Source organism: Myotis nattereri (assembly GCF_964212035.1).
Source record: "Myotis nattereri genome assembly, chromosome: 7".
In the NCBI taxonomy this organism is placed as follows: Eukaryota; Metazoa; Chordata; class Mammalia; order Chiroptera; family Vespertilionidae; genus Myotis; species Myotis nattereri.
In genome coordinates, this window is record NC_138082.1 from 43,530,062 (window position 1) to 43,544,467 (window position 14,406).

Sequence of the window (14,406 nt, forward strand, 5' to 3'; positions counted from 1 at the left end):
CATCTTATGGTTAAGTCCTTTATCCATTTTGATAAACTCAATTATTTTAATAGCAAAATATTCGTTTATGATATTGGGCTTATCCTATCTAATAAAAGAGTAATATGCAAATTGACCATCAATCCAACACACAAGATGGCCTGCAGGGGAGGACAGTTGGGGGTGACAAGGCCTGCAGGAAAGTACAGTTGGGGGGGACCCAGGCCTTCAGGGGAGAACAGTTGGGGGGAACCAGGCCTGCAGGGGAGGGCAGTTAGGGGGGACCAGGCCAGCAGGAGAGGGCAGTTAGGGGGGACAAGGCCAGCAGGGGAGGGCAGTTAGAGGTGACTGGGCCGGCAGGGGAGGGTAGTGGGGGGCAATTGGGCCCACAGGGGAGCAGTTAGGCATCGATCAGGCTGACAGGGGAGTGGTTAGGGGGCAATGAGGCAGGCAGGCAGGCAGGCAGGCGAACGGTTGGGAGCCAGCAGTCCTGGATTGTGAGAGGGGTCCCAGATTGGAGAGGGTGCAGGCTGGGCTGAGGGACACCCCCCCCCCCCCCGCATGAATTTTGTGCACCGGGCCTCTAGTTTTTACAATAAAAGGTCCTCAATGAGCAAACTATATCAATGTAGTTGAATATGCCAATGATAAAAATGTGTCTGTGGCTAGACCTGTTTACAAAGAAAGGTGGTGTACTCTAGTTAACCAAGTACTGGAGTTGGGAATCCAAAGTCTTAGATTCCGAGGTCTACACCACCAGTTTGCTGTGAGGTTCAAATGGGAAGAGATAAGCACAGGATTTCACACCATTTCTGGCACTCATTTTAAACTGGGGACAAAATTTATTAGAATTTTGTCTTAGTCATCTTTCTTACCATCTTACCTTACATAATGAATCCAAATTCCTAGTTGCCTCAAGTACATGTAGAAAGAAAGAAGGGCTGAGATAACATAATACACATCAATGTGACAGGTTGGCCTTATACACACGTCCCCAACTTACATGTTTAGCCTCTCCTCCCATGAGTCCTTGTAATAGCCAAATTGTCCTACCTGGCATTCTTCTCAGGATCTTCCACCTCTTTCCTCAAGAATTTTGTCATGCTTTTCCTTCACTTAAACCCCACCTCTTCCTTCCTTGTGTTGGCCTAATTTCAGTCCATACTCTAAGCACAGCTTCATCCCTTATAAAGCCTTTATCCATTTCATCAGCTAGAAATAATCTTTCTCTCCTCTGAATTTACACAATATTTCATCTGTACTCCTCTTGTGGCCTTTGTCATTGTCTTGTTTATATCTTATCTCCAGGGGTTGCAAATTTTTAAAGATTTGATTACATGTATGATTCATCTTTGAGTCTTTTGCCAGAATCTAGCACAATGCCTGGTATAACATAGGTACCCAGCTAATATTTGTTAATTGGGTGAAGGATGGATGGATGAATTCCAGTTGGTGCATTGTCCTAAATGTCTGATACAAGATCTATTTTACCGCAGTATACAAAGGAACTTTAGGAAAAATCCCTAACAGGGGTAGACAAGGTTTGAGCTTCGATTGTGATTTTAAGCATAGACACATATCCCTCTCTTTTTCACTCTGTTATTTAATTAGAGATTGTGTAATTCTCTCCCAGAGTTCACAGCTATTTTGGGGATTTATAACTCACAATGTAATTAACTCGAGTAAGTCATCTTATCGTGGACACCCACATTAACCAGGAAAACCATGGCCATGTTAGGGAGATTTGATTTGTAGCCAAATCTCCTTATACCCCCTTGAAAACAAAATCTGGCAGGAATCCAACTGCTCAAGTCAAATAGACATTTAGCTACACTGTGCATTAGTTATGCCTGATGACCTCAGAAAAACACACAAATGGAAATGCTGGCTTAGAGCACTATAATATGATTGTAGTTCAGAACAAAAACGTACTTAAGAGCAGCCATAATCTCTGTATTTTATCTCCTGTGTATTTGAAAATGTATTTTAAGCCTATAAAAATTTCCAAAAGATCTGCTATACTATTTACCAGGAAATAAAGTATTCCTTTAAACATGCAGTCAAAACAAATGAAAGACAGACCTTTTTATCCTTTTTTTTTCTTTCTTAGCCATGCCAAACCAGAGGTCATTTTAACAAGTCAAAGTAAATTCTATCATAAAATTAAAAAAAAAAAATAGGACCTATGCTTTCAGAGGATTCTTACCTAAGGTTTGTAGTAACAGCTGTGGTTCCATCACCTACTGAACTAAATTTTCCTCTTCAAGCTGAGCAATTAACAAGAAATCTATTATCCTGGGTCAGGAATAGAAAACCTTTTTATTCTGCTTTTGAATTCAATTTCTCTCTCTCTCTCTCCCTCTCTCTCTCTCTCTCTCTCTCTCTCTCTCTCTCTCTCTCTCTCTTCCTCCACACACACACACACCCCTTCTACAAGCAGTTTCTTTTCACTTTGGAAGTGATATAAGCGCTGAGCAAGCACTGCTCAGCAGTATACAGTTCCTCAGTCATGCCCATCCCAAATCTGTGCCTGACCAGTCAGTAGCACGTCCTCATTAGCATAACTTTGGTGGGATTCTTTCCTGCCCTGTGTCAGGGAACTGAGCAGGTTTTCAATTCTTACGTATTTTTCAAATTTTACTTCGTTTCTAAGATCCAAGATCACTCCTATGGATATAGTTCAGGCACCCTCTGGTGGTCAATGGAACACCATTAAGTCTCCTCAACATTGCCTGAATGATTTAAGCTTCAAGGCCAATTTTATAGCATATGACATAAGTATTCTTTTTGTTTTCTTAAATCTTTACGTTTAAGGCAAGTGCTGCTTCCAATACCTGGTATGTATATATGGCTTTGCCCTATGAAAGTGCTACCTACAAACCATGGAATGCCATGCCAATATCAGGGACAGTATCCATTAAGAAAGCCTCAGATAAAAGAGGGAGGAAACTCACCTGGATTAAGTGTTTGAGGAAAACATTGTTACAGAAACAAATCTCCTCTGAATAAATTCACATTATGGACATAAATGCTTCAACTGGTGATGTAAGTATAGGCTAGGGAGAATGTCACATATAGTGAATATTTTAAATAAAAAATCTGAACTTTAACCAGCATAACTGAGGAATAGAACATGTTCCTATCACATTAGCAGAAATATGCTTTGTAATTTTTTTTCTTCAACAGCAAACTTCTGCACTATTTTGGGAACTGTGCTAATAGTGCTGGGATTGCTCGTGTTCGAAGCTATGTTGACATGATAAAGTGCTATAACTTTAACTTGTTATTGTGAGGCAGAAACCACCTCATTAATTTCTACTTCATTCAACACCGAGGAACAAATCAATGTTTACCAATGGGAGTGAATCTAAAGGAGTAACACGAAGAAAGCAAAACACTTGTCATTAGTTTGAAATGTAGAAAGAAATTTTAAAGGGCTTTAAGTTCTGTTTAGTCAACAAAACTTAAAAATGAGAAACCATTCTAGTCAATTTGTAATGGATTTTTTAGTGCAGACTTTAAATGTTGATCCTGTTGAACCTGAAAAAAGGGTTGTTATCTATTCAATAAATATAAAGTTAGTATGAGATACTGTAGATGAAATCACAGTATTAATGTTTTAATAAAATATGGCTTCCTTATTACACTAGGTATTTATGAAACTGTAAGGTCTGACTCAGACTTACTAGATATACTAGCACTTTAAATATACTAGAGAGTCAAATAAAAATGCCTTGTTTTACCCATAATTCAGTTAATTTAAATATTTTAAAATATCACAGCATGACAGCTAAATCTAAAAGGGACATTAGGGATAACCTAGTCGCATCCCTTCATTTTACAAATGAGGTGAAGAACCAGAAGGAGTAAAACATTTGTCTAAAAATGGAACTAGTTGGTAACAGAGCAAACAAACCTGGCTCTTCTGGGTGCTTGCATATCAAGCGCAAATGAAATTTTGAGTGAAAGATAAATGCTTTGAAACATCAATTCATTTATCGCCCTTTCTTATCAACAATCTAAGGCACCACCCATAATAATCACCCCAAGTGGTGAAGGCCCTTCCTCACATTGACTCTGTAGCCATAAAACTACTGCTTTATTTCCAGCTAAGTGAGAAAAGAAACACACTCTATTCCTCATCAGGTAATACGGCATTATAAAACCCAATGCTATTTTCAAGACAAAGCATTCTGATCAAGTATAGGAAGAATTTTATTAGGCCATGGTCGGCAAACTGCGGCTTGTGAGCCACACAGGGCTCTTTGGCCCCTTGAGTGTGGCTCTTCCTAAGCCTTAGGAGTACCCTAATTACATTAATAACAATGTACCTACCTATATAGTTTAAGTTTAAAAAATTTGGCTCTCAAAAGAAATTTCAATTGTTGTACTGTTGATATTTGGCTCTGTTGACTAATGAGTTTGCTGACCACTGGGTTGGGGAAAGCTGAGCAGAATAGCGGGAAAGAACTGATGTGACCCGGGTGGTTATGGGAAAGAGGGTAAAGAAGCCAGAAGGTTAAGGATGGAGCTCACTTCTCATTAGCATCGAAGAGAAACCTGGAGATACAGGAACCTGGAAGGGAGTGTGACACAGAAAGGATGGAGGGACAATCTGAGCACAGTAAAATAAATTACTACCGTGGCCTGAATCTATTCTTTTCTACACTCACTGAGAATTCCCTCTTCCCTTCCAAGTTTCTTCCACACCATAGAGAACCAACACGAAAGAGAACGGGAAGAAGCGTCGGATCAGAGTTCATCTTGAAAGCCACCATCTCTGGCCTTGAGTGTCTTTGGTCCACTGATTTCTACTAAGGCCCATGAAGATTTTCACCAGAGAAGAATGATTTTATGGCTCATTGTGGAGTACATGAACATACTTCTTTCTACACCATTTGTGGAGTATGTTTTCTTTTTTTTTTGGAGGGAGTCCATTCTCAATGTTTTTTTCCTTAGGAACTATTTCTTGAAATCAAACCCAATAGTAAAAAATCACCAGAAACCAATGAATAGTTCAACAAAGTTAGATTTATTATATTCTCTCCCTTGTCTTATCCCTCCTGGGTGATTGTACTAAACCAATCGATACCAAAGTTGCATATGTGATGAATAAGGATCATTTACAACAGTGGTTCCCAACCTTGGCTGCACATTAGAATCACCTGGGAATCTTTTTAAAATCCTGATTTCTGGGCCTCATTCTGGAGGCAGCCAAGGTTGAGAACCACTGAAATAGATGAACCTGGTGTTCGATGAATAGAGAAGAAAGCAAGAGACATGGCTGACAACCCAAGATTCCACGTGGGAATGGAAGGAGTGAAATAAGACAAGCCTATCATCTTATCTGTCCCCGCGTTAGTGCTGAGTCATCACTCTATATGGTTTGGCTAAGTGGATAGAGCATTGGCTTGCAGAATAAAGGGTCCTGGGTTCAATTCCAGTCAAGGGCACATGCCTGGGTTGCAGGCTTGATCCCCAGTAGAGGGCATGCAGGAGGTGGTCAATCAATGACTCTCATCACTGATGTTTCTATCTCTCTCTCTCTCTCCCTTCCTCTTTGAAATCAATAAAAAATATATTTAAAAAAATGAGTAAGGGACCTTCCTGTCCTTGAGGAGTCCACAATCTAATTAGAAGAGAGGATCAGAGTGATTATTTCCATTCAATATGACTAGAACCATGACAGAGATAAGCACAGGATAGCACAGGCCCCAGGGGAGGGTACGTCACACAGACAGGAAAGGTAATTAGAAAGACTCTCCTAGAGTACATGCCCTTGACCAGAATCGAACCTGGGACCCTTCAGTCCGCAGGCCGACGCTCTGTCCACTGAGCCAAACCAGTCAGGGCTCTTCTCCTCTCTTCTTTTTCCCTAGTGGTTCTCAACCTTCCTAATGCCGCAACCCTTTAATACAGTTCCTCATGTTGTGGTGACCCCCAATTTCATTGTTACAAATTGAACATAATTAAAGCATAGTGATTAATCACAAAAACAATATGTAATTATATATGTGTTTTCTGGTGGTCTTAGGCGACCCCTGTAAAAGGGTCATGACCCACAGGTTGAGAACCGCTACAAGAAGGAAAGGAGAAAGCCAGAGGGTTTTGAACCCGTACCAAAAGGAAGGAAAAAGAACTCTACTTGGACACAGAGCAGTCCACGTAAGACCTCAGAGGCTTGAAATAGGGTACAAGTTGGGGAATTATGATGTGTTCCAACCATAAAGTGTAAGAAAGGATGGAAGGAGATGAGGTTGGAGAAAGGGGTCCCAGGCTGTCCTCACAAAGCCTCTCTTTCCCACACTCCCTCCTCACTCTTTTTCTCCCTTTCACCAGGTTCATCTATTTGCTTTAAAATAAGCCCTCAATTGAAAATTGAAAACAATTCTTTTTGAGGTTGTTTTATCTTCCTTCTAAAGAGCCCTGACTAGTTTGGCTAAGTGGATAGAGCGTTGGCCTGCGGACTGAAGAGTCCCAGGTTTGATTCAGGTCAAGGGCATGGAGAGGACAAGGGCATATACAGGCCCTTCAGAAATCAATAGAAGGGAATCACTTGTGGAAAGATAGGTGCTTGAAAGGAAAACATGGCAACATTCAGCCCTATTGTTTCAAATAGTATTTTGAACATCCCCTGGGATGCGTGTGTGTGTGTGTGTGTGTGTGTTGGGACAAGGGATGTATAGGAGTGCCAAGACTTGTGTAGGAGTGGAAGGGGAGGGGAAGAAGATCCTGAGCCTAAGCTGAGTCTAACACTAGGATTCATCTGTGTTTGACCACAACTAGCGAGTGCAAAGCTGCTCTAGTGACCAAAGCCTGGTACCATGGGGGTGGGGGGTGAGTCTGACTCCCTGACTCCTGCCCAGGATAACACCCAAGGGACAGAGAGAAGGAATTCCCCAGGGGCTGAGCTGCAGCACTGAAACCCTGATGCTCTGGCACCTCCTTTTAAGAGAGCTTAACAAAGAGGAGAGAAAAGCAGCAGCTTCTCTTAGCCTGATTGGACGAGTAGTTCTGAGTAGGGGAGCCTTTGAATAGACTCTTGGGAAAAAATTCTGCTTTTCAAACTATAAGACCCAAACATACAAACACAGCTGAAGATGAAGTACCCTCCTTGCTGCTCTGCTTCTATTACTAAACAGGTTTTTCTTTTTAAATTCAAACCACGTTCCCTCTAAATGGGTGGGGAATGGTGAGTGGGGGAGGTGGTCTGAGACAACAACAGATGCGTTAGATTTTCCTACTCATTTTGCCACTAACTGGTGTACACATTTGGGGAAATCTTTTGATTGCTGGGCCCTCACTTTCCTTATCTGTAAATTAGGGTAGTTTGGCGGCTTCTTGAAAATTCCATGCTTTTATGTGAAAGGAGAAGTCTTTAGAATTTTTGATTATAAAGGCAAAAACTTTTGAGATTGCGAAGGGTATGCCGAGGGCTAAACTAAGGTCCCTGGAACAGACTATAAATCCCCCTGAAATTGGGTGAACGTTTCTTGTGAGTGTATAGATGTCCATAAGCATTTTTCCAGGAAAAGGGACAAGGCTGTCTTTTCATTAGAGCCTCAAAGGGAAATTAGGCCCTTTGACCTTCTTTGGTTGAAGAGCACCGGTTGAGACGGTAAAGGGTTCTTTAGTTTCTGATTTATCTGGTTGCAGAGCAGACCGGCAGCAATCTTTACATGGTTGTAAAACCTGTCCCACAAAGCCTTCTGGAGTTTTTCATTTATCTTCATGAGCCGTGCGTTTGCCATTTTTCATGGGCAGAAAGGCTGTTCAAAATCAGGAGTCTTTTTCATTAAAGGTTTAAAATTCTGGGGATTTCAAGATTTATCTGATAGTCGTGGCTAACGGAGAGCCATTCTACTACATCAGAAAATTTCCAGCACGTAGCACCTAACACATCTGCCCATTCATGTTGCATGATTTTACTATTTCTTTTTTCTTGCGTTAACTGACATGAAACAAAAGGCTTGGCTCCTCCTTCTAACCTGCTTTTCTTTTTCTTCTGATGTTGGAGTCAGCTGTGAAATGATGATGAATTAACAGTGTTTCTATTTGAAGCAGTTACTTATAGGATATTTTTAAAAGTTGAAAACTAGAGAGAAGAGGAAAATGACACTAGGGAATCTGAGGAACTGAAAGGGGAAAGACGCACGGAGGAAGAAATGAGGACCAAAGAGAAAATCTACATGATTAGACGCACAAATAGGATCAACTCCCTAAGCAGAGACTCAAGTAAAAAGGAGAATTTTTAAAACGGGGAACATACATAGCAACCAGAGAATACTGGATTTTTGAATACATTAAATGAAAAAAAAAATCATAACCGAGCTTTTCAAGAACATCTTTTGGCTGATAATCTCAGGGCCTTACATGGCTTCTCCTTGATTAAAGCAGAGACGGAGGCCAGCGGGAACATCACAGAAAGAAGGATGTTGCCCGTGATTCTCTGATAAATGCGAAAGCTCAGGGGAACAGTCTTTTGTGGTAACGGGGAAGCGCCAATTAGTGAGAAATGTGGACGTTTCCTGAGACGGTATCAAAGCGCTCTAAAGTAAAGGGGAGAAAACTGGGCGTAAACATTGACCTTGTCACAATTTATTTTAGGTAATCCCAGACGCGTTGTAACGGACTCCTGTTTTCTCTCGTAGGACAAGCTGATCAGACCACTCCTAGCGGCTCCTCAGCCCAAATGGAGAGGACAGCGACATTCAGCGCCCCTCGGGGGACTCCAGGCGCCCTTCCCGAGTCCCGTAGCTTCAGGTCACTCGCCCAGACTCTGCGTTAACGCCGTGGGCGCCAGGGGAGGGAGTGTCCCCAAACGACCCCGATCCCCAGATGACCCTGGCTGGGTCCGTATTCATGGAGCATCCAGTGACTCTCCCTCTTTGGATAACAGCTCAGGGTTTCTCCCCTCTGCGCCTCCTCAATCCCATTCATGAAAAAAAAACCACCCAGGGATATCAGCTCACACGCGCCCCGCCCCGTCCCGTCGGACACCCGGAGGCCGCTCCCCCGGAGGCGCGGGCCGCGGCTCCCGACCCCGGGCTGGAGGGGCGCGCGCCCCCGGCCCCCGCGCGCGCCCGTTGCCATGGGAACGCACGCAGCTCCGCCGCCCGATGGGGAGGCGAGAGGGGGCGCAGCGGCCGATCCGGCGGGAGACGCTATCGCAAGATGGCGACGGCCAGGCCGCGGGATGCGGAGTGAGCGCGCCCCGCCGGGGGCTCTGCGAGGCTGCTCCTCTCCCCGCGCCGTCGCCCGCTGCGGCGCCGCCTCTCCGCCTGCCCAGCGCCGCGGCCCAGCCTCCCCGCCTGGCAGGTACCTCCCGCGCGCGCTCCGCCAGTGCGCGGATGGCAGCGACAAGTGCCGGCTCGCCGAGGGCTAGCGGGTCCCCGCGGAGCCGGGTGCGCCTGACAATAACGCGTCAATAACTTTTTCTTGCAGCGGCCGCCAGCGTCCCGGCCTGCAGCTCCCAGCGCGCCGGCGTCCACCACGCCCCTCCGACTCCGACTGACTCCCTCCGAGGTGTGAGCGCCGCCGGCGGGTGCGGTGACCTCCGGGCGGCCTGGGGGAAGCGCGTGGACCGGCGGCGGCAGCGAGCAGTCGGCGAGCGCCTTTACAATGGCCCTGACCCTGTTCGGTGAGTGCAGCCCTGGGCCCGCGCGCCGCAGGTGGGCCGCGCCCCGCAGCTCGGGGGCGGGGGCCGGGGGCGCCCGAGGCGCGGACGGCGTGCGCGGTGTGGAGCGCGGGTCGGGGCCGGGAAGTTGGGGCGCCCGGGGCGCCGGGCTCGCTCCCTCGCGCCTCTCCCATTGTTCCCTCTCCAGGCAGGGCCGATGGGCGTGTGCTCCCCTGGCCCTTTCTGGTGCGGGAGGCTCGGAGGTCCTGGGTGTTGTGTAAACGGAGGGTTTCCTAAGATGCCAACTTGGGAGCGGAGTTGGCTGGTTGTTTCCAATCTTACGTTTCTCAGGTCGACAAATAAAGATCTTGGAAAGTTTATTTATTTTGAATAAGATGTCTGTGCAGCTTAACCTCTCAGGAATTGCCAAATGCATGTGTTGATTCCTGTTGGATTTTGGCGCGGGGTGGGGGTGGGGGGATTTTTTTGGAGACGGTATATTCCGTTGAAAACTAGAGTAAGTGGTGAACTTATTCGTTAAAATTGAAAATGTTTGCTCTAACATATGACAGCAGACAGAAGAAAGTTGGTTACTGGAAGGAAGTAATCTCGGGAGAATATCGTTATTTCAGGAAAGAAATGTTATTTCTGTGATGTAATTACTGCAACACTATTGTTTCGGTGGTTAAGACTTAAAGGTGCGTTTTTTTCCTTAGAGATGACAATGGGTTGGAAAGAAGGACTGAAAAGATACATTCCTTCCTTTTACAGAAAGAGCTTATGGTACATATGTACCTTGTTCTCAGAAAACTCAAGAAATACAGTATGTGAAAATTTGCATGTTCAAAGTATTCAGTTTTTCAAAGAAACAAAGTACAATGGCATGTAACCGATAGCTGCAAGAACAGTCTTAGTAAGTTACTCACCATATCAAGTTTCCGGTTACATTTTAGTAATGTCATTTGATCATGCATCACATACCACAAATGCCTTTTGATGTAAATACTTAAGAGTGAATTAATCTGCTGGAATCAGAGACTTACTTTTATTTAAGCATCTTATTTTAGAAATTAAATTTAGACCCAGAAAGGTTTGATCAAGGTTATATGGCCTTTTTGTGGCAAAACGGAGCCTAGAACACAATTTGCCAGTCTTCAATCTGGGGCTGTTTACATTGTCCAAATACCCACAGGACTAGAAGTGGCATTTCTTACTTTGTGTTGGTTCTTCATAGGTGCTTTAAAAAAGTATTCTTTTTTTGTCTGAAAGAAATAATAAAAATCTCACTGTTTCCCAATACATTGTATCTAATCTGCATTGCTTAGAAGCATTTTCCTTAAGTAGTGACTTTTTTGTTCGAACAGTGATAGAAGGCTTTACTCATAGTTATTTTCTTTTGAAGAAGTATTTATCTTACACTGTTGGTGCTAATACATAGCAGTAAATTTCTCTTTAAAACTATTTCTGACTAAATTTATTGTCCTTCCTAAAGAGATAGTCTGCATTTTCAAGGTTTATTTTCAAAGGTTATGTTCACAAATTAACCACTTTTAAAATACTCACATTCTTGGTGAGTGAAACAGAAATATTGAGCAGTATGTGATAAGGTTCCTAAAAGGATTGCTAAATTGTGAAACTAACTCCTGAGTGGAGGTAAGGAAAGAAAGAACATGGAATTTGACCTTTAGGAGAATGTATAAGAAACCATCCCACCCTTAAAGTGAAACAAGTGTCTTTAAAAATGTAAAGTTATCTTGTGAGAAAATATAATTTAGTTTACAAAATCCAGTTTGGTTGCAATTTTTAAGAGCATTCCTCTGTTATAAAGCAAACTACTACACCTGTGTGTAGAGGCTGTTTTTCTAGTCACGATAGAGCAGCAGCTGCTCTCAAAAATGTGGTTACACTCCACTCATCAGTCATCTGAGATGCCTGTTAAAAATGTTGATTCCTTTTCCGAGAGACCAAGAGCATCTGCCTTTCTGTGGGGAGGGGACTTTAAAGGGACTCCCCTGTGATTCTTAGGCACACTCGAGTTTGAAAACCATTGTATTAAAGTTAAATACTGGATTTCCTCAAAGTTGTCCAGTTCACAATTAGCTTTTGTATATGTTAAGAGCAGTCCTCAAGAGTTAGAAGAAGTGGATTTTATTTTAGATATTACTACTATTTTTAACTAATTGGTCTCAGTCCTTTATATTTACTCTTAGTAACCAATTTACAACAGAGGAGCAATGAGATAATCAAGTTCTGTGAGTGGGAGGTGAAGAGAAGGTAGGAACAAGAAACTAGACAGGTGTGCCTTCTCAATCATCAAAGGCAGACCTCAGTAGATTTCTGCCTGAGCCTCCCAACAGTAACCATTGTCAGGACCCCATGGTGTATACCCTGTGTGTGTGTTAGTTGGTTAGCCCTGTCTGCTTGGCTTGCTGTACTGAAATACCATAGACAAGGTCGGTTACACAGCAGACATTTATTTCTCATAGTTTGGGAGGCTGCGAAGTCCAACACTAAGGTACCAGCTAATTCTCCACACATGGTGAGGAAGAGAAAGCAAGCTTCGTGGTCTCCTTTTATAAGGGCACTAGGGGCCCAGTGCATGAATTCGTGCACCTTGAAAGGAACTGTGGGCCATGAGGTTGTGGTGGGCATAGGGCTGGGTCTTGGCCCATCCTCTGCGCCCCAACCCGGTCCCTCCCCCTGTGGCCCCTGGTTCCCTGTCTGCTGGCAGCCCCACTCCTTCTGCCTCCGCTCCCATGTGCTGACAGCGCCGGCCCAGTTCACACCCGCTGACAGTGTGCGATTGGGGCTGGCGCTAGAGTGGGTGCAAGCAGGGCCGGTGCCCTCAGTGGATGCAAGAGGTGGCTTGCTGCCCCAATTGCCCTTCAGGAGCAGGGGGAGGTGGAGAAGCCCTTGGGGCCAGCAGTTGCTCACACCCGCTGATGGCACCAAGTGATCGGGACCTGTGCCAGGGTCGGCAGCGGGTGCAAACAGCGGCTGCTGGCCCTGATCTCCCCTCAGGAGCAGGGTAGGTGGAGAAGCCCTGAGGGGCGATTGGGGTCAGTAGCTGCCGCTCGCACCTGCTGAAGGTGCGGAGTGATCGGGGCTGGCGCCGGGTGCTGGCAGCAGGTGTGAGTGCCAGGCAGGACTGTGGCGCGCAGGAACAAAGAATTTTCAGTAACCACCAGAGGCTCGCCTCGTTGACAGCAACCGGTGCCCTGCCTTGGTCTGGTGCCCTCACTCACCTGCTCCACCATCCTGCTGCTGCCAATGCCCGCCATGTTCTGCATGCACCCCCTGGTGGTCAGCACACATCATAGCGACTGGTTGTTCAGTTGTTCTGCTGTTTGGTCTATTTGCATATTAGGATTTTATGTATATAAATTAATCCCATCATGAGGATCACACCCTCATGACCTCATCCAATCCTAGCTGCCTCCCAAAGGACCTCTGTCCAAATACTATGACATTGGCGGTTAGGGCCTCAACATATGAATTTGTGGGGAGGATACAATTCAATGCATAGCATCCAGCAATAGAATCTAGTGCAGCCGTGGGCAAACTACGGCCCGCGGGCCGGATCCTGCCCATTTGAAATGAATAAAACTAAAAAAAAAAAAAAGACCATACCCTTTTATGTAATGATGTTTACTTTGAATTTATATTAGTTCACACAAACACTCCACCCATGCTTTTGTTCCGGCCCTCCGGTCCAGTTTAAGAACCCATTGTGGCCCTCGAGTCAAAAAGTTTGCCCACCCCTGATCTAGTGTTTTTTGCTTTGTTTTACATTGCCATCCTGGTTTTATAATTGTAAAGAGTGTTCTTTTTATAGCAAGTTAGCTTAATTAAAAACAAACAAAAAAACTGAGAGCCTCTAAAATTACCTATTACAATTTTACATTTATATACATTTAATGTTTTTATTTTAATGTTGTAGGACCTCAGTAAAATAATTGTCAAGCTAAGCTGAAGAGTGAAGAATGCCCTATCTCTTGTGTACACCATTAATCACCTCTTTTATGCTTAAAAGGATATTTTTAATGCAAATTTCTGCTCTATTCTGTGATAGACCAGACTCTAATCTTTCCTGATTTTACATCTTATCTGGGAATTGAAAATATGCATTTTTAAAGGTTCAGGAATTTTAAGAATTTTAATTCACTTTTCAGAACCCACCCTTCAGACGTCAGCATTGATAATTTTGAAATCCTCGTATAAAAAAATCATCTAAGTGTAGTTCATACTCTGGTCACACACCTTGCTTATTCGTTCAACAAATATATATAGCGGTGTGCAAGAGACATGGTCCCTGTCTTAGCGTTTACCTTCCAGAACTGTAGCACTTGAACCTGACTACCTAATTCTATGCAAGCTTTGTTAGAACTTCCCTTGACAGAGAAGCACATGTTCTTTTAATAACTGCTGGGCTTGAAAGAAAGTCTCAGGTCATCTAATTTAGGACTTTTTAGCAGGTGTACCTGACAGAACATCCTGATTGGCCATCCTGTAGTCAGTGTAGCGCTTTAGTTGACAGAGTTGGGTGAAAAAGCATCCTCCAGGTCATCTCTTGGTATGAATTTCTGTCATTCATAACTAAATGGGGCTGTCTTGTACAGCCAGGACCAAATGATGAGATTGGTAACTCAGTTACAGTTCAGCTGGGCTGGCTGAACCCTCAATAACTCTCTATTCTCTGTGTGGGTGGAATTGGCTCTGGGGTTGCCCCCTCCCCCCTTTTATCTTCTCCCTCTCATTACCATATAGTCACCATTATCACTGCCATAGATCACTTCTCATTCTTGAGATTT

The 14,406-nt window shown here is 44.2% G+C and overlaps 1 protein-coding gene across 1 annotated transcript in view; it reads left to right on the top strand.

Moving 5' to 3' along the window:
* The first annotated feature begins 9,127 nt into the window (after nucleotides 1–9,127).
* Nucleotides 9,128–14,406, top strand: part of CHN1 (chimerin 1) — a 157,778-nt gene continuing 152,499 nt past the window's right edge. Inside the window, exons 1-2 of the mRNA XM_081095623.1 lie at nucleotides 9,128–9,297; nucleotides 9,424–9,619. Coding sequence (XP_080951749.1) covers nucleotides 9,601–9,619 — 19 coding nt within the window. The 5' untranslated portion in view covers nucleotides 9,128–9,297; nucleotides 9,424–9,600. The remainder of the gene's footprint in view (nucleotides 9,298–9,423; nucleotides 9,620–14,406) is intronic.